At 39.0% G+C, this 24,260-nt stretch overlaps 1 protein-coding gene across 2 annotated transcripts in view; it reads left to right on the top strand.

Annotated features, from left to right (window-relative positions):
* The window catches only part of khdrbs3 (KH domain containing, RNA binding, signal transduction associated 3), a 217,158-nt gene that overhangs the window by 159,149 nt on the left and 33,749 nt on the right, over nucleotides 1–24,260 (top strand). For both annotated transcript variants that reach the window (XR_003675116.1, XM_028461744.1), the window contains exon 7: nucleotides 14,486–14,568. Coding sequence is in view for 1 of the 2 variants with exons in the window: in XM_028461744.1 (XP_028317545.1) it covers nucleotides 14,486–14,568 (83 nt within the window). In the remaining variant the exon portion in view is untranslated. The remainder of the gene's footprint in view (nucleotides 1–14,485; nucleotides 14,569–24,260) is intronic.

Here is a 24,260-nt window from a genome sequence, read left to right as displayed (position 1 = left end):
TCAGAACAACATGTAAAGCTCAGTTAGATGAATTAATGAGTGCACATATTGTGCAGCTGTTTGTTAATAAATGTCGACCTATCAGATTCTAAACACTTAATTGTATTTAGTGAGTTATTGACAAGTGGGTATTTTAGATTTCTTATACACCTATTTTAAAATGTCAGGGATACTGGAGCTTGGTTGTGCGGGTGGGACGGCTGGTAGTGGGTGCCAGAAAAATTCCCTTATTTTCAAATCCAAAACTTGACAGGTATGCCTGTCGTCTATATTTCTCATCACTATTCACCGTAACACGCGTGCGGTAAAAAGTGAGAAATTGAAAAATTATGTTCAGCTCCACAACGTGAAAAAGACATGTGATGACGTAACCGACAATTATCACCAATTATATTTGTCAGCGACTATTTCTGTTATCGATTTTTGTCAACAACGTCATTGTCGTCAGGGACTAGGTTTCCTCCTCTCTCAGCCCTCAGTGAGCATTGATTGACAGCTCCATGCAGAACTGTGGGGGCGGGGCTGCTATGACAGGGCGTGTCTTAACTACTTTTGGAGCAACACCCATTATATAGGTTTTTTTTTTTTTAATTTCCGCCTAGTGGCAGATCAACAAACACCTGGGGTTGTACTAACACTTTTATGTGGACGGGGAGAATAGTGCACAGCCAGAATCAGCATCGCTACATGGCTTTTCCTACTTACTGTACATACATGGCACAGTCAAGCTCTACGTGTGTGACATCATTGGAAATCTTAGGAACCACACTTTCAGAATCTGTAAACAACAAAACATTTTCCCTGGTTCCCTATTTTTGTTTAATGGCTTGTCACATTCATAATCAGCCAGTCTGTGATCAGCTTTCATGAGTTTTTCAATCCGTGTGGTTTTTTGAATGTTAACTGATCACAAACATCCTCAGTGTTTGTCAGTCTTTTGTCACCCTTTGGAGCTTATGCCTGAAACAAGTTTAAAAAGCACCTATTGTTGGAGGCGTAGGCTACAGTATGACTTGGTATTTCTGTACCAGTCCATGAAGTTGTTGTTGGACATAAAAAATGGCCTAAACAATCACACGCTTTGTTCCAGTCCTTATGCACAGATATATTACCTGCCTGCCATCCAGAAACAAGCTTGTCTAATAAATTAGTCTTTGTAGGGATGAGGAGACATTAGCTTGAATGTATTCTGTCTATTTACATTGTGATTGAGTGGAGAGTTTGGACAGGCTCCAGCTCAATGTGACTGCTGTGAGACTGAGTGAATACATTCAAGCTGTGACAGAAGATACCTTCAATCAATGTATTTCACAGGGCAGAAGTGTATCCTCGCAGGACTTAATACCTTGATAACACCTGACAGACGTTAACAGGCTTTACGTAAAAGGTGTTGAAATACCTGATGTGTACCACGAGGGTAGTGATACTTTATCTTGATGCAAGGGTCCGACATTTTGTCACTTTAGTAGTGTTTTTAAGATAAATAATAATGTATCAATTTTATATAGCACTTTTTCATGGACACTCAAAGACGCTTTACAGAATTAAGGCATTATTCTTTCACTCCACAATTAGTGGTGGCAAACTACTGTTGTAGCCACAGCTGCCCTGGGGCAGACTGATGGAAGCGAGGCTGCCATAGTGCGCCATCGGACCCTCCGACCACCACCAACAATCACTCACACACTACGTTCATACTAGGCAATGTAGGTGAAGTGCCTTGCCCAAGGACACAATGACAGATACCACTGCAGCGACTGCCACCCCACATAAATGACACCTTATTGCTTTAAAACAATTTAAAGCAAGACAAGGGTTGTTGTTTTTTCCTTTTAGTCAAATGCATTGTCTGATACAACAAGCACAGCACCTTTTTAAACAGATGCTATTGAATATTTTAGTTTGCAAATCACGAGGCTTGTCATGAATATTCTTTGTTTGTTTTTTTCTCACTTTTTTGCAGAATTTTCCCCTCTCTAATCTTGACTATGTACCTACAGTTGAAACCAGAAATGTACCTACACAGTATCAAAAATGCTTTTTTTTCCTCACTGACATGGAATCAGATGAAACTTTTCCTGTTTTAGGTCAATTAGGATTTGTTTTAAGTCGGAATACTGTGAGAAAATTTTTTTTTTCAACAATTTTATATTTTTTTCTTTAAAGTCAGAACTTTACATACACTTCATTAGTATTTGGTATCATTGCCGTTAAACTGTATGACCTGGGTCAAAGATTTCTTCACACAACTTCTTACTTTTCAGCTCTGCCCATACATTTTTAAGAGGATTGAGATCATAGCTTTGTGATGGCCACTCCAAACATTGACTTTATTATTTCTAAGCCACTTTCAAACCAGTTTGGTAGTATGGTTTGGGTCATTGCCAATTTTGAAGACCCAAATCCAAACCCCAAGCTTTAACTTTCTGGCTAATTAGGAATGTCACGATAATGACGATATCACAATACAGCGATATTACAAGTGCCTTGATATTGTCATGGTCATGTCACGGTATAAAGTAATTAGGTGTAGCATGTCTTAGGTTGGCCATTGCAGTCCGTAACATAATATAATGCTTTGGGGCATCGGCATAGGTTACAGGCGGTTGAGCCAATGACGTGCGACAGAGCGAGATAGAAACAGAGGAGTTTGAAGAACTTATGCGTGATGCAGCGGCTACAAGTCAGAGGTGTGAAAACTTTTCGGTTTTACCGTATCAAGAAACCGTAAATGAGAAATAATGGACAATATGCAAACACTGCAAGTGTACCGTGCGCTACTCTACCGGAAATACAAGCACCATGTGAGGCCACTTAACAACCCGGCATCCAGAAAAGTTTATGGATTGTGTCAAACAGACAACCCAGTTTTTGTGAAAAACTCTAAAGGAAGAATTTACAACCAAGCTCCCTCAGAACAGCTGAAGGACTCAACAAACAACACAATACATTGTGCAGTTACAGCCGTTTTCTGTTGTAGACAACGAGGGCTTTAAAAAGTTAGTGGATACTTTAAAGAAAGTGTCTATTTGTATTGTTGCCGTACGGACAACCATCGTTGTTATTGGTATGGTTATCGAAGTACAAGTCCGTAGTGTCTTAGGGTTAGGTTTAGTATTAGGGTTAGGTTATAACCCAATATTGCAACAATTTTATGGTTAGGGTTTGGGCCTGGGTATAGGGTAAGGTTTAGTCTTAGTCCCCCAACCTAAACTGACCAATGATTGACCTATCACGTGACCTAAACTGGCCAAATAGGGGTGCTGCGTACGGATAGAATGTCGGTATAATGATACAGCAACCGTACGGCTAGCCACTGCCTACTTTAAATGCTTAGAGATTACTCCTAATCTTAAATGTTGACTTGTTCATCTTTCTTCTGAAAAACCTAAAATTAATCTAAACAAAGTTATAGCAGTTTGCACTACTTTAATTTCCTTTGCTGTTTTTTTTGTTTAATTTATTGTTACTAGACTGTTTCTATACCTATGTTATTTTTAAAAGTGTTTTTGACTTGGTTAGAATTATTGCACTTTAGCTAAACAATCTGTATGTGTTAGTCGTCATCATTCTTGTGATTGTTAGCATTGCTGCAAACTGTCTTCCTGTAAAACCGTGAGCTTTCCCACAATATTGCAACAATTATCATACTGTGAGGTTACTACCGTGATTATAAGAACCTTGTCATTTATTGTTACACCCCTATGTTTGTCATGATGCCATTTATTTTATGCAGTGCACCAGTTCCTCCTGTAGCAAAACAATCCCATAACACAATGCCCCCCCCCCCCTATTTTGCAGTTGGGATGGTGTTCTCAGGTGTTCTCAGGCTTGCAAGCTTCCTCCTTTTTCCTCCAAATGTAACATTGGTCATTATAGCCAAACAGTTGAATTTTAGTTTCATCAGACCATAGGACATGTCTCCAAAAATGATGGTCTTTGTCCATTTGCAAACTGTAATCTGCCTTTTTTATGTCCCTTTTGAAGTAATGGCTTCTTCCTGGCAGAGTGGCCTTTCAGCCCATGTCGGTACTGTACTCGTTTCACTGTGGATAATGACACTCTTACCAGCTTCAACCAGCATCTTCACAAGGTCTTTTGCTTTTTTTTTGGATTGCTTTGCACATTCTGAACCAAAGCACGTTCATCTCTGGGACACAGAACTCTTCTCCTTTCTGAGTGGTATGATGGCCGGACATTCCCATGGTGCTTAGACTTGCATTTAATGTTTTGAACAGATAAACGTGGCACATTCAGGCATCTAGAAAATGCACCCCAGGATGAATCAGGCTTGTGTATTTCCACAATTCTCTTGTTCATAGCTTCGCTGATTTATTTTTGCCTTTTTCATGATGTTACACAAACAAGCAATGTGTTTCATGTGTGCCTGAAAATACATTCACAGGAGTGTCTCTAATTAACCCTACCGCGTTGCCGACAAGTTACAACAATTAAAGTGATCGTAACTCACTCTACTGTTTCTGAAAGCTAAGATGTTGTGCTTTACTGACAACCTACAAACATTATGGTAATCATGTTCCCTCCTTCGTAGAAAGCCAGCGAATAAATTGCTTCTGCTTTTTATTGTAAATAGTTTGATACATTCAAAATGTTATATATTTATTGAAACATCTTTATGTTAGTGTTCATTATTTTCTTCTTACTAAATCTCGAAAAATAAATGTTGTTTTTCTTCATTTTAAACTCATATTGCACTGGTAGAACATGTAATAGATTGTAGAAAAACTACCAAATATTGGAAGTCTTAAGTGTCATCGGATGTTTACTGACCATTTTATTGACAAAATAAAAAATCAGGCGGATATGTTAATTATACAGGTGTTAAAGGGTTAACTCATATGTTGTCAATAAAGACATGTTATCATCATCTGGCCTTTCCCAAATTGTTTAAAGGCATAAGTAATGATAAATACATACATAAATAAAGGCATAGTAATCTTAGTGTATGTAAACCTCTGACTTAAAAAAAAGTAATAAAAAATCTCTTGCTCATTATTAATTCATCCAATACAAATAATTCTGCTAATCGTAATTGAAACAGGACAAATGATTCAGACAGTGAGAAAAAAAAAAGCACGTGTCTTTTTATTTAGTGTATGTAAACTCCTGGTTTCAACAGACTGTTGTTGAGCTCATTGTGGTTTGATGGAGCCTGTTCTGGGTTCCAGTGGTATCCTATCTGTTACAGTGGCGTTGTCGAGTGCAACGAGCAGCAGCTGTGATACTGATGCAGTAACATGCAGAGCCAGACCCTCTGTTAGTCTCCAGTGTCCTCAGAGGCCAGTCCTTATCTTTTAACAACATGCCTCTCAGACATCCACTGGCTAACAAATGAAATACTCAGAGCGAACCCCCCTCCCTCCCCCTCAAACTCTCACTGTCACACTAATCCTGTTTAAAGCTAGAAATGCTGCGTGGCCGCATAATTTCTATATTCCAAGACCGTTTGATTGAATGGTACAACAGCTTAACTCATACTCCCATTTAATCTACTAACTGTATAATACCTTTTATGTGACAGACACAGAAAATTATTATTTTAAAGATCCGTAGTGATTTTGAAACCAACGCACGTTTCACCTCTTGGCTGCTTTTTAACACCATTATAGAGTTCTGGTAGTTGCTCTAAAAAATGGCCATAGCATGCCATTATTACATTTTTATGTTGTTAGAATATCCACTGTGACAGGACATTACCAGGATAAAGTTACTGGCCACACAACACGTCATGTGACTCTACCTGCCTTTCATTGCCTGATCTCGTCAGATCTTGGAAGCTAAGCAAGACTGGGCCTGGTTAGTAGTTGGGAATACTTGGGACCACTGAGAATACCAGGTGCCACAGTTGTTCTAATGGTATCTGTCATTGTGTCCTTAGGCAAGATACTTAACCCACAGTGGTCACAGTTACATGATGTTTTTTTTTTTTTTTAATTCAGAGTTAGTTATTCCCAATTAAATCATTCGGAATAAAGTGTTCTGCTTCGTCTTTACATGGAAACAGTAATTCCCGAATTAAGGTTCACATGGAAAACCAGTTTATTTGGCTTTATTCAATTCCGCTTTAGGTGTGGGGGTTGGGAAGGCTCTGATTGGACAGGGGGCGAACGTGACGTATCACGTCTATCGGGAAAACCTTTTTTTCTTTTCTTCTTTATTTACAGTCTATGGGAAAATCACACAATAAACCTTTTATTTTTGGCTGTAACACAGAAGACCACACATGATGTTTTCACCTTTATTTTGATTGTAGTTTTGAAGCAGGAACTAATCACTGGTTAATAAAACACTGTAAAACTCCGGAAAACAATAAGCAGGAATAAATAGTTGCTCCCTGGTAAAGATAGTAGCTCTAACAACAGGTACAATGATAAACATTGTGATATCACAGCCTGTGCAGCAGTATGGGGACGCATTTACTCTGTCTCTGGGTCTTAGTATCACCTGTCCGATGAAGCCGTTCCGTTTGCTGATTTCCGTGTGTGTAATAAGCCTCCGTCTATCCTCTTTTCATTAGATCCATGTCTTTTAAGGGTCTTATATACTTGAATAGTGTCAGCTCTAGTCCTCACCAGCGCGTCGTGGCCGCAAGTCGCGCAAGCGCAGAACAACCCGAATTAACCTAAAGTGGATTTAAGCAAGTTTAGTGTTTACAAGAAAGAGGAATTATCTAATTCTGAATTAAAATTGGAATAAACCACTTAATTTGTATTTAAGCTTTATTCGGAATTTAAAATAGCATTAGGAATTACATGGTCAGTTTAAAGAGGAATTCACTTTTATTCTGCTTTAAAGAGGAATTAAAGCTCCCATGTAAACATGGCCATTGCCTAGAATGAATGTGAGTGTTGGTAATGGTCGGAGGAGCCGATGGTGCGTTATGGCATCAGTCCATCAGTCTCCCTCATGTAGCTGTGACTGCAATAGTAGCTTACCACCACTGTGTATGGAGTAAAAGAATAATGCAATGTAAAGCACTTTGAGTGTCTATGAAAGGCGCTATATAAAATCCAATGCATCATCATCATCATAATGTGGTAGGGTTTCCCTTTACATTTAAGGTTTTCGGCTTCCTCAGCAACCCTTTATTTAAACTAATCAAGAAATGCAGCGACTACTTCTGGTGTGTAGTTATTTTTTGGTCTACCCCTGTCTCACTCTCCATGTGTAGTTCTTAAACATCCCTCCCTACCCCCACCACCACCACTGCTAACTATCGCCGAAGCCTTGGAGTAAGAGTTGGCCACACCGGCACCCAATTCAAGATTCTCTCATTACAGGCTTGATGCTTTGTAGGTTGGCAGTGGAGATGGAAAAATCTGTATGAATCAACTCTAATGTCTACCTATGCAGTATATTGGATCGAGACTCAGGCCCTGTTTGCAGAAGAACTTTTTCTAGTGAAAACACCAACGTTTTGTTGCATTTTGGCCGTCCGTTTACACGGCAACAGCGTTTTGGTGCTTAAGAAATGGGCTCTAAAATGTAAGTTTTGTAAAATGCAGACGTGCTTAAAGACAGATTGTTATTCGGGTTGGGGCCGTATTCTTTCGGCCTTGGCCTGAGTCAGGTCTAACTTTATAGGTACGATTAAAGCTCTACCCTTACTTGTGTTCTTATTCTGGTTAATTGCAAAACCACACCGCCATCTATTGGCCTGGCATGTATACTACATATTTTTTTATGCTTCACACGGTCTCATGATATCAGAGATTATATTTTAAGATCCAGTTTTTTTAAAGAGATTTTTCAAGGTGCACATGGTATTATTTTAAAATAATGATTTTTGCTTACTAAATTTCTTATAATGTGTCTAAAAAGAAGACCGGACCAGCCTTCCTTTAAGTGTAAATAACTCAATCACGTCTCATGGTCAGTCACGGAGTAACTGAAGCAGCTTTCAAAACCAGAACTACATGATTTTACTTTTTGCCTTCCTTCCTTTGAGAGTGCTCATCATTCAATATTCAAAGCCAACCTCTTGTTTATTTCAGCCTGCAACGCGTACTGTATAATAGATTGGATTTTAAACCGACTGAAATGGGACGCTCCATAGAGTGATAAGATAAAAACAGACATCATTTTAATTTCAAATGAGATGACATTTCCATCAACACATAAACTAATTTCACTCATGTTTAAACTTCAAATAATTGAGTAGTGGTCTTGAGCATTTTACTTACTACATATAGACCCATTTCAATGTGGACAAATATGAGACACGTGCGCATGTATACTGTGCAGAAACCATGTTGTTTACATATGTGACGTTTGAAAAATTAAAAAATGTCAATGAATGAACCGCTGTTAAGGCTCGTAAATAGTTCTAAGTATGTAGAAAGCTTGTCACCTGAGGACGCAGTCGCTTATTTAAAGAAACTCACTTTAGGTACAGGTGAACAATCGCTGGACCCATGCAGCATTCCCGAAAACGAGTGGTCATCCGATGCGTGCTCCTGGCCTAATGTTCAATGGCCAGATTTATACATTTCTGATAGAAAAACCCTGTGTATTAACAAAATAAAACTACGTGTTATGAACAGGCAGGTAGGCAGGCTGCTGTACTCCTGTTAACGAAGGTTTCTGCATATTTCCGCGTATTTTGATCAGTTTCAACGGATGAGTTTCCATCTCTACATTAAGTCTCCTCTTCACTGTCTGTCGTCTACATATCAGTCTATTTACTAATTTAGCATGCATACATCACATGAAATGGGTCTATTGTGTCTCTACTCAACTGCTGAAACTTTAAAGTTGCATTAATAATTCTTAGATTTTGCATTTTTCTATATCTGTCTGTCAGCTTATTAAGTTTTGTCACCTTAACCCCCAAGTATAATAAAATTGTATACTGACTAAAATAACGAAACAGGTTTAGGAAGTTTTGCAGCAATTTTAGTTCTTACTTTATTAGAATGTGTTGACTTGATCAATTTAGCCAGTGTTTCACTTAATCTTCTTACCTGAGTCACAGGAGCTGCAAACTTCCTTTGTAGGAATTGTAGAGACAGCATGTCACGTCGTGACTCTTTCAATAAAAATGTTGTTTTCAACGGTGATGAAACATTTTTTAATGGTAGCAATGGTAGTGAAAGTGCCTCCCACAAAGAGACATAGCTACACTGCTACAACTTAGTTTAGGTTAGCTTGTATGTACATGAATATTTACTATGTCCACGACATGCAATGAGGTGAATAACTGGTGAGGCATATATTGTTTGCTCTTGAACTGAAATGGTACTAGTTTGAATATAATTTGCAATAAGCATTTGGATTCTGATTATGATAAAATTTTGACCTTAATTGAAAAATATATGTATTTTTTAAAGCTTTTGTTTATGCTTTAATCCATTCCATATGTTTCAACAATATAATAGCATATTTTTATTTTTTTTACTATAAGGTCCACTTTGTTTTTTTATACAAATTTACAGTAATTTCAGGAATATAAGCTACTACTTTTTTCCCAATCTTTGAACCCTGTAGCGTAAACAATGACGCGGCTAATTTGTAGATTTTTTCCAGTTTTACAAGCTTCATGCCACCAAAAACATGAGTTCCGTCATATTAGACCAGGTGGAAACTGTTAACATTAAATTGAGCGTGCTCCCACTGAATCATTTTGATTAGTCATTTTGTCATGTACACCCCCTCATTATGGCAAAACACGAAGCAGCTTTCAAGTCACACAGAGAGAGAGACAACGCTGCAGCAGCCTGGATAAAGTAAAAGTCAGCCAGTTTGCAATAGAAGGAAACAATAAACAGCATAAAGTTTTTAAATCACCGTGTTATGTTTGTTCAGAAGCGATCTGGACTCTGACGCTGATGGACAAGCTTACGTAAAGAGAACTGACAGACGGAGATGGAGCAGAGATCAGAACAGCATGGATACAGTAAATGTCAGCCACTTAGTAATAGAAAGAAACAATAAGTAGCATAAAGTTGCCAGATAAAACTTTTAGTTTGTTTAGAAGTTATTTGCGTCCGTATTCTGACTCAGAGTCCGGACTTGTTCACGGTAAGAAGAAACAAAGTTAGCTGTGTATCAGTCTGCTTCCAGTAAAAAGTCACCATATAAAGTTGTAAATAGAATGATATGTAGATGTGGGGCAGTGGGTGAGGAGACTTCATCTAGAGATGGAAACTCATCAGAACAGGCTACAAGGAATAATAATCTCTGTTAATGCGAACAGGAGTATAGAAGCCCGCCTATCTGCCGATTCTGATTGGCCAAGTCATCTTAAGGGTACCCTCATCAGCCAATAGAGTGCGGCCTATGTGACGATGCAGCCTTTGTATGGATTTTTCTTGGAAAATTGCTAAATTATTAGAATGCGGCCAATACAGCGGTGCGCTTTATAGCCCAGAAATGATAGTATATGCATTTTATCATAATAATTATTATAAGGCATCAACTTCATATAGAGTTTTTTGGGTACTCAAAGCTGCTTTACACAATACAGTTTTGAGGAGTGTTTTAAAGTCCTGTAATGAGTCTTCGTTCTTGATGGGTTGTGGGAGTGAAGTCCAGAGGGCGGGGGTGGTGGCAGCAAAGGCTCAGTCCTCCAAGGTTCGGTCCTTAGTGCAGGTGATGGGTGTTATCTTTACATGAAGTTTGGAGTTAAGGGTAATGTTTAGACACTAATAGTGGGAAAGGCCTACGCCGTGTGCACCTCACTGCCATAATGTCATTACATACAGTCGTTACAGACAGGATAATAAATAGTGGAATTATAAGCGGCTATACCCTAGAGTTTGTTGCACAGTGCTTAGTGAGGCTCTTGAACTGTTAGTTGATTGTATTTGTTGTAGACTAAATGCTTCTGTGTAAAACCAGGATATCAAAAGAAATGCTCTTGGTACCAATATAACTATGAGCATTTAGAGACACTTTAGTAGTGTTGGGTTCAAAAATATTTTCGTGTAAGAATTTCTATAAAACAAAACAAAAAAAAAAACATTGAAGCTATTAATGTTGCCCTGGGTGTTGCATTTCCTCCACAAGCAAGGAAGTCTTGTCTGATTATCTTAGTGGCGATCTGTGTATCATCTGGTCCATAAAAAAACTAAACCAAACACTGTCATCTTTACCCAGAAATTAATGCTTTATTAAAAATGTGCTCAATGAGGACTGTTTTCTGGTGCTAAATCTCATAGGCATTTATATTCAAACATGCAAATCAGGGGCAGATGGAATTAGCAAAGACGAGTGTGGGGGATGAGAGATGTGTTGCAAGGGGTCATGCCTTTTGTGGAACACATCTCCCATTTATCCCAATTTAGGACAAACCCCACACTGGTTTGCTTTGATGTTCATCCTGGCAGGGACTGGGGTGGAGTGGGGTGGCGGATGTAGGGAAACAGATTGCGAGAGCACAAACAGATGTTTAAAGCTCATCCCTTGAGGCGCTGATGAAACGTAACCATAGCAAGAGTTTTTAGATCCTGCAGTCACTTAGTTGACACTGAGATAAGGGCACGTCAACACTTGCTGTTCCACTGGTGCCACATACAGTGCCATGAAAACAAATTTGCCCCTTCGTTATAATTTTTTTTTTTTTCATATTTATTACACTCAAATATTCCGGATTATGAAACCATTTTAATATCTCACAAAGATAACCCAAGTAAATATAAAAGGCAGTTTCTAAATGATGATTTTATTTATTAGGATGGAATCCAAACCCATCTGGCATGATGAGAAAAAATGAATTGCCCCATGAATTTGAACCGCTTGAGTTGGGTTGAGCCAATCAATCACAGCCAGTCATCCAGGTCTTCGAGCTTTGGAGCAGCCCCAGATAATGACACTGCCACCACCATGCTTAGCTGTTGGCATGATGTTCTTTTTCTCAAATGCTTTTCTTTTAATGTCAGATGAAATGAAACCTACAACTTCCAATTTTTTGTCTTGTCAATCCACTGAATATTTATCCAAAATGTTTCTTTGCTAATGTTAGTTGAGCCTTTGTGTTTTTTTTTGTTTTAGTTTTTTGTCAGCAGTTGTTTTCACCTTGGAACTTTCCCATGAATCAATATTTGCCCAGTATCTTTCTTATGGTTAAGTCATAGTACTGACCTAAACTGAGACCAGTGAGGGTTGTAGTTCTTTGGATGTCGTTCTGGGATCATTTGTGACCTCCTGGATAAGTTAGTACTCTCGGAGTATTGTTGGTTAGTCGACCACTCCCGGGAAGGTTCACCACTGTTCCCAGTTTTCTCCATTTGTGGATAATGGCTTTAAATGTTGTTCGCTGTTGCCCCAAAGCCATGGAAATCGCTTTGTAACCTTTTCCAGACTCATGGATTTCAATAAATTTGTTTCTCATTTGTTCCTAAATTTCTTTGGATCCTGTTTCTTCTTGAGATCTTGTAGCCTACTGAAACATTTAGTTGTGGCAAATGTGACATGTCATGGAAAATCCAGGAACAAGTTGGCATAAGAGAAACAGAGGAAAGGAGCAAATGCTATAATGATGAAGAAAGCACTCAATGCTTCAAATAACCATATCAGAGGTTTTAAAATGGTGAACTTTGTCTTTGAAAACAACTTGTTTCACAGCAGAGTGACGTCAGTGTTTTGGGGTGTGGAATCCCAACAGCTGATTACCATACCAGCTTTGGCTATACAAACTTTTATTATTGTTACCTGGCCAATAAACTCCTCATTGTAGTAAAACCCATGGCTACTTAAGCATCTATTCTGATTATGAGTCCAACAAACACTGCTTCAGGAGTTTGTGTTTATCGCTGCAGCTGCAGAGTCAATCATACCAACATTCAGCTGAGACACATCACTTCCTTCTCCTGCTCACTTCTTTGACCACATAAATAATCAATTTAAGACGGTATTCCATAGTTTTTGTTCTACAGCTAAGTCACATTGAATCAAACAACCAGAGAACACGTCAGTTCATCCAATAAAGGCGATACAAGCGGCTCCTAAACGTGAAACTTTAAGGAGCGCAAAGCATGTGCTGCACCTAAATTCACATATATACTGAACGGAAATGGTTCAAACAGCAATTCACAGCCATGGCCGTGGTTTAAGGGTTGAAAATAGTCGACTTTAGTGTTGTCTCACGACTCTGTCTACGTGACGTCGACTAGTCTAGTCTAGTCTCACTAGATGGCGGCGCAAGGTAGAGGAGAAGAGTGCTAAACCTCTTCGTAGCTCTTCAGGAGCTACTTACTTCCCCTTAAACATGACACTCCAGTGGGTGAAGTAAATGCAGACTGGAAAAGAATAACAAACGTGTTTAAGGGGGAATACATTTCCACCGAGAAGCCGCAGGGGTTGGAACTGTCGCCACCTGCTGTCACAGATTTATTCGGGTCACAGATTTTGGCATAACACCAGCACTCGGTTGCCACTTGGCTCGGCTTTGGCTCGTGGTGATGTCATCAACTAGTCAACGTCGTCTCGACTAGTATGCACATAGTCAACCTTTAAGATTATGAAGTCGTTCAACTCCTACCAGGGGTTGGGTTAATCATGTACCTGTATAGCTTTTGTTATTCCCGCCTACCTGCTCAGGTTTACGAGAAAAACCTCCGAAACTTTGAGAAGGATTTTCTCTGATTTTTAGTTTTGAGACTCAACATTTAAATAGCCATAGCTTGTTCAAGTATTCTCTGATTTCAATGTGTGTGGCACCATTGGGAAGCTTAGAATACACTAAACCCCAAAACAACTTTCTTCTGCTGTATTTTGTTATGAAGCAGTGTTGTTGATTCTGGTCCAACTCTCAACATTTTAGTCAAAAAGTATTTCGATTTGGTATATTTTATTGTAAAATGTCAGAGTGACTGCCCTCTATGGGTTGAAACCCAGCTACGACAATTCATTTTTGCTATTGGCTGAGAACAAGATCATGTGATGTTCTGGGACCATCACAAACAAGCTCTGTTAGCCCCGCCCCTTTTATAAAAACTAGCACCTGTGGGCTCTACAATCTGTGGTGAGTCGGTTGGATTGAAAGATGAGTGAATAGAGAAGTATATTGAGTAATTAGTAGCTTGTTAACATAGCATTGATTGTTCATTGGAGATTTTATAGTATAGACTGGGCATGTCTTAACTGCTCTAGGAGCCCTGCCCGTAATCGAGCCATTTTTGAAAATTCCTTCATAGTGGCAGGTCAGGAGAAAGCAGGGGTTTGGTTACTCTTTAAGAATCTCTAAATAACTCAAACACTCCCTGGCTGACATGTTCCTGCTTTTCTCATGGCCCATAACAAAAATCAGGAATCAGGAGGGGGGCAGATATTTTTTTCAAGGCACTGCATGTACATTCTGCTGCAGAAGATACAATGTATTCTAGCAAAGGCTTGCTTGCAAGAGATAATTATAGAAAACTGAAAAATACACAGTTCAACAGGTGCAATGTAGAGTATTGATTGAAGTCTAAATGTCTTTTCTACACATCAACTGACTTGATTGGTTTTGTTTTTGTGGTTTCAGGAATATGACGACGACTATGGAGCAGCATACGATGACCAAGGATACGAATCGTACGACAACAGCTATAGCAATCAAGGTCAAAAGTAGGTTTGGCTTCATCCCCATAGTCCTCTGTTATGCCCCAGTCTAGGAGTTCCAGGACGCAACTTAAAAACGTAATATAAATAAAACTTGGTCTTCAAAAACCAAAAAACTGTGACAACGATTCTAGGTTTACCGAGGCTCCACTACCAGAATTGCTCAGCCCAACAAGGAGGACTTCAATCTTTCTATCACTAAAGTGCAAAAAGTTAGCATACATTCAGGATTTGATTTCATCAATGCACTCCAAAAGTTGAGTGGTACTGAATGCATTCTCACGCTTAAGGGGCAAATAGATTTGGATGTTATCAGCATACAAGTGAAATGACACCTAACTCTACGGAGAACAGATCCTAGCAGTAGCAGATACAATGAAAACAGAAGTGGCCCGAGGATGGACCCTTGCGATACTCCTATACGACAGGGGGGCTGTGGACGAAACACAGTCCCCAACTTTGACGCAAAAAATCCTCACTGTTAGGTAAGATCAGAACCATTTCAGAGCACATCCCGAATGCCGACCAAATTTTCAAAGCGACACAGAAGGATTTCATGATCCACTGTATCGAACGCAGCGGTCAGGCCCAACAGCACCAAAGCCACAGTGTGGCCAGAATCATTAAACATCAAAATATAATTAAAAGGCCTTAATAAAGCTGACTCAGTACTGTGGAGGTTCTTAAAACCATCCTGAAAAACCTCAGGGATCTCATGCTCCTCCAAAAATGTCTTCTTTTGGTTGGAAACAATTTTCTCCAAAATTTTGGATAAAAATGGGAGCTAGGAAATAGGGCGAAAATTATAAGGATTGTTAGAATTAAGGCCCGGCTTTTTAGTTCAATGCTGAACAACAGCATGTTTGAAACTTGCAGGCACCGCCCCTTTCACCAAGCATCCATTAATACAATGCAAAACACAGGGAGCTATTGTGGAAAAAACATATTTGAACAGGCGCGGGGAAATGGGATCAAAGGGTGAGCCAGCGGGCATCAATTGACTGACCACCTTTTCCAAATGAGAGAGTGTCACAGGCTCAAACTGACAGAATAGTGCTGTGCATGTGACATAGTCAGCCACACCGACAGAAGGAGGGCTGATAAGGGCCCTAGTTGTCACAACCTCATTTATAAAAAAGTTCAAGAAGTTTTCACACACTGCAGGTGTCGCTTCTAGGCTATTGGATTGAGGAACATTAAGAGCAGTATTCACCATATTAAAAAGAACCCTGGGGTTGTTCCTGTTGGATGTAACCTTATCAGCAAGATACATAGCCTTGGCATATTTCACATTTTTCTGATAGTTATGCAAACTGTCCCTTTTCCACCTTTGCTCAGCTCTCCTGCACTCACTTCCAGCAGCGTGAGTGGACTCACTTTTAGTGGAGCCACATTGTGCAAAACTGACAGACAAATTGAGTCAAAACGTATGGAAAACTCATCGATAATAAGAGAAATAAAGTGCACTATATATACAGGTGACAAGCTTAACCAAAATAATAATCACTACTTCACAAACGGAGATCACAAATGCACAAACGGATTCGGAGACCGAGTTTTCTAATCGGACCAAAATCAATGCTGCTGCTGTCAAGGTTGGTGAACCCCGATCTGACAGCAGCACTGCCTTGTGAATGTGGTGACGTCCTCATCAGCGAATCAGGGCTGCCCACCACTCCTCCTGCAGGCAGCCAACCCTGAGAAGCGTCACCAAGCTGTTCCATGGTGAGGACGTCCCACTCTGTCACAGAAACATAAACCAGGCAGCAAACAGAAAGCAGGAGCACAAACTGAACACTAATAATACGGCGAGGGCCGTAACATCCACCATTCCTAAAAATAAACATTTGGTTTCACTACTCCCGTACACCCAGGGTTAGTGATTGCAGCCTTGAGCAAGTCTCTGCTCATTGCGAGACTGCAATGAGTTGCTACAGTGCAGGCTTTTGGTTCTAAATTCATGAAAAGGAGTACAAGTGGATTATGGATGAGGAAGTTTGTAGACTCAAGAACATCTGGATTACAGTTGCGGTCATTTATGCTTATTTTCCACTGAATGAAATTTATTTTAAAAAAACACCACTTCAACTGACCTTCAATGTTACATCTACACCTACATGATGAAGAAGAGGCTTTTCCAAGAAGCCATTCAGTGAATTTTGAATTAAACCTGTTTACAGTAAGCAGAAAAAAATGAAGCTCAAATTGATAACCGTTTTTTCCTTGTTTCCAATCAAACTCAAAGTACATTCTTTAAGTATGATGCTTCATTTAACAGACAGTCCTGCTGGGCTAAATGCACTTTATTGATTGTCTTGCATGAAGGAAACTCTCAAAGTCTCTCAAACCACACAAGGTCAAAAGCTCTTCATACAGTATTTAATGAGCATACAATGGCCATGTTTACATGGTAGCTTTAATTCTTATTTAATTTTGAATTAAACTTAAATTCAAATTAGGTAGCTGGTTAATTCCAAATTAAATAATTATACAAATATACCGATATACAAAAAAAAAAAAATCATGTAACTGTGGCCATCGTTGCATATTTAGGTATCCATGAATTTGCTGTTGTAAAGAAAGAATGATTGCTGTCACATATTGAGAGCATTAAAAAATGGCCTGAATTGGCAGCAGCTGGAAAAACACAAAGCATTTTTACTCTCGTGGCTTTTGTGAGCCTGGGTGGTCGATGTTATCCTTTGTCAAGGTGTCAGGTTCTGTGTTAGTCTTGACTCTCCATTCATCTTTTGTGCTTCATCTCTGTCTCTTTTTAACTTTTGTCGAGATCACACCAACACACACGCGCCTCTATGTAGCGTTATGATGAAGTGTTGACAGTTGAATGTACAAATATGTGCTTGCTGCAAGCAGTTTATTTTAAACCGGCATTGTGAGTAATGGTGATGATGTTGCTGTTGGTAAAATGTAAGTGGGTGGTAGTGTTGGGGGTTTGGTGGCAACAAATAGGAAAGACAAGAAAATGTATCCCGTAGCACAGAATTCTGCTGGCTGGATGGGCTCAGTGAGATTATCCTGTCACTTTCCTGATTGGTGAGGGAGCGACTAATAGGAGTTTGTGACGGAGACCTGTGCCTCCAGAGACAAAAGACTCACTCCTGATTTCTCAGCTTTTTGTGTCCTACATTCACTTCAGACCTGGCTGTTATTTTGCCAAGTGCATGTTGCAACGTAGGCCATGTTTACATGGGAGCTTTAATTCCTCTTTAAAGCAGAATAAAAGTAATTCATCTTTAATCTGACCTTGTAAACACTTAATTCCTGCTAATTTAATTCTGAATGAAGCTTAATTTTGAATTAAGTGGCTGGTTTATTCCATTTGTTATTCAGAATTAAATAATTCCTCTTTCTTGTAAACAGTGAACAACACTTAATTCCGCTTTAAGTTGATTCCAGCGTGACATGTGACGATGACACGTTTGGTGACGACATAATCCAACACGGCCACCCAGAATAGAGCCGACATAATAATAAAAAGAGCCTTAAAAGACATGGATCTAATGAAAAGAGTGGATTGACGGAGGCATAAATGTGCTGAAATAAACACGGCCACATGGACTTATTAAACACACACGGAGATCAGTAAATGGAACAGGCTTCATTGGACGGGCGATAGTAAAACACGGAGACGGCAGGAAATGCGTCCCCATACTGCTGCACAGGCTGTAATATCACCAAGTTTATCTTTGTAACGGTTGTTAGAGCTACTATCTTTACCAGGGAGCAAATATTTTTCCTGGTTATTGTTTTCTGGAGTTTTACTGGGCTTTATTTACCGGTGATTAGTTCCTATATTAAATAAAGCCGAATAAACCGGTATGCCATGTAAACCTCAGTTTGGGAATTACTATTTCCATGTAAACACAAAGCAGAACACTTTAATTCCGAATTATTCAAATCGGAATAAATAATTCCGAATTATAAAGCATCATGTAACCGTGGCCAGTGTGTAAACTAGTACGCAAGTTATTTTCATTATTATGTTGTCGTCCACCTTGAGCTGGAATAGGGCTCTGAAGATGGGCTTTGGTATCTGATAGAGAGACATTAACTGCATTTTCTCTGTCTTTCTCTGTCACACCGAACACGACTGAAGCAACTCTGGCGACAAGATTACATTCAATATTAATGTAAATGACGCAACCTCCCTTCAAGCGATGCAGACTTGCGTGATTCTATACTTGAAAAAGTTTTACTTTTCAAGCGACTTCAAGATACACCTCTTCTGGCCGTCACTGTCTGCGACGGGAGGGCTGTACACTTCATCAACTTACCAGGGCAAAATGAAAGCCGCATATTCCTTGAATAAGCCTACATTCTAAGTGTATTCTGAGTGAACTCATCCTTTAGTAACTTGCACTTTAGTAAGTGCAAGCGGCGCTGTCGATGATAAATGATATAAACGTACGGCCGGAGAAGAAGTGATTAGCCCTCTCGATGCAGCAGCCCTCTCAGCGCTGCCACCGGCTCCACAGACACACACCAATCCCTAGTCATCACGTCACTGGAGTGACAAAGTGATGGAGGCACCGTTAAAGCGATTCACACGTTTGGTGTGAACGCTCCTTTAGATGTTTTGAGGTGGGATCAGCATGAATCACTCCTATTTGTCCACAAAATGTGTTATTTGTCCTGCATAATCCTGATTAAACTGAGAACCTATTTACACAAGAACGTTTTTTAGTGAAAACTAGCTTTAATCAGACCTACAGCTTTAATCAGACGTGATCCGTAGCCGTCAGAATACGTCCCGAACCCGAATAAAGCTGAACTCTTTTTAATCCTGACTCTATTGCTGCCGACACTATTCACATCCGTGTGCAGCGCGCACATGTAGTAGATTTTCTTTAATGACTCAGCTTTATTTAATAGCCACTCGTTCTTCATACAACTTCAAACATGACAAACAGGTAATAAATATTGCCACAGTTCCCTTGCATACCATAAACCTCTCATGTATAAACTAAAAAAAGGAACAGACCACATCTACCACAATTGGAACTTAATTTATTTTCCACATAGGCATATAAGTGTAAAAGGTTTTTCAAAATTTACAATTCTTTTTGAAATAAAACACCAATGAAAATGCTGTTTTAACGTGTTATTCTGGTTGGTCGGCTATGATGTGATGCATTTGATCGTTTTTGATTTCATTTTTTGTAGTTTCACAAAAAACTTATTTACTCAGTAACAGTTTTTTGTGTAGAAATGTAATGAATTACTTTATTTCATACATACTTAAGTACAAGTAAAATTACTGATTTAGAAATATACTCAAAAAAGTATAAGTACCCATAAAAGCTACTCAATTAGAGTAACGTGACAACTTCAAATGAGTTACTTTTACCTCTGATAGGATGTATTCAGCTGAATAAAATGGTTTCCCATGTAAACTATGCTCAGCACAAATATCCCACAGCCTTGAGTTTCAGACTTCAGATTTTCATGGTTTGCAGCACCTGTCACTGGCTGCCTTTGCTTTGTCTTGGTTCTATTGTGTATCCTTTGGTGCTTTTGGCCGTCAGCAAAGGTCAGCATGTGGTCTGTGAGTGATTAGAGCTGCAGCCCTTCCCAAAACCTATTTTCATGACTGTTTTCTAATCTATCAAAAATAATTTCTTCTTTCTTTGCAAGTTTAAAAAACAGAAGATCATATGTTGAAATCTACCCTTGGCTACACACTTGCAACAATGAGCTAAACTGGCAACTACCAGTTCACCATTTTGGCTGACCTTTGATAGATTCTGACCACTGCAGACTGGGAAAAGCACTCACAATTCTAACCATCCCAATGTCGACATTAATTATTTGTGTTGACAAGTATTCCTAAATTACTATGGTAGGTTTTCACACATTCCAGTCCATTCCAGTAATGCATCAGATAGCTATATACAATAGCACAATATCCCTTTATTTATTTATCAAATACATTGTTGTAATTGAAATTCAATGTCTTGATTGACATCTTAGGAAGGCCATGTTTTGTAGTATCTTATAATTTAATTATACGGCATTTCATTTTCAAAGCAAAAAGTACTTTTTTTTTTTTTTTTTTCACAAAACGGTAAACTAAACAATTAAATTAAGATCAGAATAAATAGTTGAACCAAGTCTTCTGAAACAGCCTTGATTAGGTTCTAACATGGATGTTAGAGACCCGGTCGAGGTAGTCCCAGTTCTAGTGGTGGAACTGGAAACATAACTAAACCCCAAAACACTTTTTTCTACTGAATACATAACAGTATGTATTAGGGCAGGGGTGCTCACACTTTTTCAGGTCACGAGCTACTTCTTCCACAGACAGCTGTTCATGATCTACTATGTTTGGGGTTATAATTGTAAATAATCTGATTTTAATATTAAAACTATTGGAGTTATTCAATATTTGTATAATATTAAAATACAAAAATAAGATTGAAACAGTAACACTTATAAACTGAGTTAGAATGTAAATACAATCAATACAAAGATTTAGAAAATAAAGTTTAAAAATGTAGCATTTCCATTTCATCACAGCAGAACCAAAACTCTGTGAAAGTATGATGGTCAGCAGCTTGTTTACCTCAGATCATCTCACAGTTCAAATCCACAGAAGCTCCAAAAAGAATCTCATCTTTGCCCTGAATCAGAACACAAAAATGGCTTTGGGTTGAAGGAGGGTCTTCTTGTATTTATTATTAAAGTTTGTAAATGAACAGATTGGTGCGCTTGCGCCCCTTTAAATTGAGGTCAGAAGCTGAAGTGTTAGGTTTCATTTCTAGTATACGTGACCGTATCGTTTTCATTCATTTATGAAGTCTTGCGGCGATCGACACATTGGGCACCCCTGTATTTGGGTATTAAGCCGTGTTGTCAATTGATCCTGGTCCAACTTTTAACATTTCAGTCCAAGTATTTCAATTTGGTATATTTTGTTGGAAAATGTCAGTCACTGCCCTCTATGGGTTGAAACCCAGCTATTACAATTGAAACTTGCTTTTGGCTGAGAAAATTTAGTGACGTTTTGGAACCATCTTGCATCACAAACAAGTACTGTTAGCCCCGCCCCTTTTATAAAACTAGCACCTGTGAATTCTGCAATCTGTGGTGAGTAAGATGGATTGAGATAATTGTGAATATAGAGGTATAGTGACTATTGAGTAGCGAGTTAGCATAGCATAGATTATTTTTATAGTATAGACTGGGCGTGTCTTAACTGCTCCAGGAGCAATGATCAAGGCCTTTTTTTTAAATTTCCACCCTCGTGGCAGGTTAGCCAAAACCTGGGGGTTTAGTTGCTCTTCAAACTTAAATAGAATACCGACAAGGGTGTGATACGTTACTCTTTAATCTGAAGCTGCATATGTGGAAATGATGGAGAAAAATCAAAAATGACTAATCATAATTAATACTTGTTTTTACATCACAATATGTTGGTTCTCAAAATGTCCAAAAAGTTTAGCTCTTGGCCGTTCTGTACTGAACAGGCTGTTTTGTTGTTGTTTTGTTTCATTGTAGCATTTATTGTATAGGATCTAGTTATTAATTTACTGGCAATGTTTTTAATGAAGACATGTAATAATATAGATCTATTCAACTCAACTTTATTTATATAGCGCAAATTACAACAGAGTCATCTCAGAGCGCTTAACAAAATATAAAGTCTGTAGTAAGAAAGAAAGAAGGAACCCAACAAGAGCCACATGAACAAGCATTCAGCGACTATGGGAAGAAAAAACTGCCTATTTTTTTATCGGAAGAAATCTCCAGTAGAACCAGGTTCAGAGGTGGCAGCCATCCGCTTCAACTTGTTGGGGTTAGTGAACAGAATAGGGTCGAAGGATAGACCATCCGTGTGTCCCAGACTAGTTGAGTCGCGACCATTGGTCAGGAACTTCCAGCTCCAGCATCAAGACACCTGAAAAGAAGAGAGAGTGGAGGGCGAGGAGAAGGCACAGACTGCAGGAAAAAACATGATACACTCGTTCCTAGTGGTTAGGCTAATATTTATATTAAACGTTGTGCAGCCTCCCACATGTTCTGAAGCTACCATTGTGGACAGTGCTTTGTCTTGTATTGGGCGCATCTAGTGATCTTTTGATCGATTACTTGATCTAAAGTTCTCAAATTATGGTTATGGACAAGAAATATCCCAACAGCCTCAGAAGCTTCCACTCAGCTCCCGCTGAATGGCAGGGTTTTATTCACCAGAGAATTACACATAGAAGAATTCATCTTCTCTGTTATGGCATTACCCCGAATACTTTCACTAGAAATTTGCCATTTGTTAACACGATGGGTAAGAAGGAGTAATAGCTTTAGATGTTGCTTTTTTATAAAAAAAATTATGGTATTACTGCTTTAGAAACCATCATTAACATTCTGTAGCAGTTTTAATAAATAAACCTGCAGGTAGTGATTAGTTTGGCCCTTGAACACACACACACACCTATAAATACCATACTTTACTATCAGACGTCATCTTATTCAAGCAGTCCCGAAGTGGAGAACTAAGGAGCTTTTTTCAGTTATTTTCATAAAAGCAAAAATTACCTTGTGTATTATACTGAATTTAAATAATTCCAAAACACAACTACACACCCTTGTTGTTACAGTATCAGCGTGAAATGCAAAAGAGGCACCTGCTTGTTAGGCTGTCTCAATTTGAAAGATTTTCAGTTTGTCCTTGACCAAAGATTCAATTCAATTTCTAATTGGAAATCTTCAGACATGCTGCAAGTAATAGTCGTCATTGTTGTGGCTGACAAACATTGCTCTTTTTAATAGACCTTTAGTCATATCACTGTCATATCCAGGTCTCTTTGTACATAGTTTCACTGATGCCATTTCACACACACACACACACACACACACACACACACACACACACACACACACACACACACACACACTAAGGGTATAACGATTCATCCATTATATTGGTTACTCGATTTTATATTCATATAATCCAACTCAGACAAAAGCATGCAAAAGGTGACAATTTTTTTTTTTTTTTTGATTGATTGATTATACTTTATTTATCTCCAAGGGGAAATTCAGTTTCAGTTACATTCTGACCAAGAAACATGAAAAGACAATCACATATAACATAGTGGGACAGGAACGGGAGAACTGTGGAGCAGCCAGCAGCAGGGCGGCGCTCCGTTTCTTAGATGAGAAATGTGGAACAATGGGTCAGAAGAAGTAAAAAAGACAAAACCAAACTAGGCCCTTGTAGAGAGGGGCGGAGTTTGGGATCATGAAAAAACTCCTCAGCAAACATTGCGACAAAAACCAACAAACACAACATTCAATTCAATACAAAAGCACATTAGCACCAGGGGATGGGTCTTTAGGATGGGTAGTTTGCAGGTCAGCCACAGGGTGGTGAATAGCTGCCCTTATGGCGCTTCATCTCCTGCTGCCATCTGCATGAATGGAGGAGGGGTTGGGGCAGTAGGAGACAGTGAAAAAAAAACGGGTTGTGTGTGAAAGTGTAGGAGTGATCAGTGTTATGTGAGCGTGTGCTTGTTTTCTGAGACTCTACTGCAGTCTTTCACAGTTTGTCTCAGTGCTGATGATGTGGGATGGCGTGCCATAAAGATTACCTTGAGAGTTCGTTAGCCGAGACAAATATCCCAGGTGTTCATGAGAAAGTGAGGGAAAGGTCAGTGTGTCTAATCAACATAACGTCCACG

The sequence above is a fragment of the Gouania willdenowi genome, chromosome 11 (genome assembly GCF_900634775.1).
Source record: "Gouania willdenowi chromosome 11, fGouWil2.1, whole genome shotgun sequence".
Taxonomy (NCBI): domain Eukaryota; kingdom Metazoa; phylum Chordata; class Actinopteri; order Blenniiformes; family Gobiesocidae; genus Gouania; species Gouania willdenowi.
Note: the sequence above shows the minus strand (reverse complement) of the source record. Positions and strands in the feature narration are given on the sequence as shown.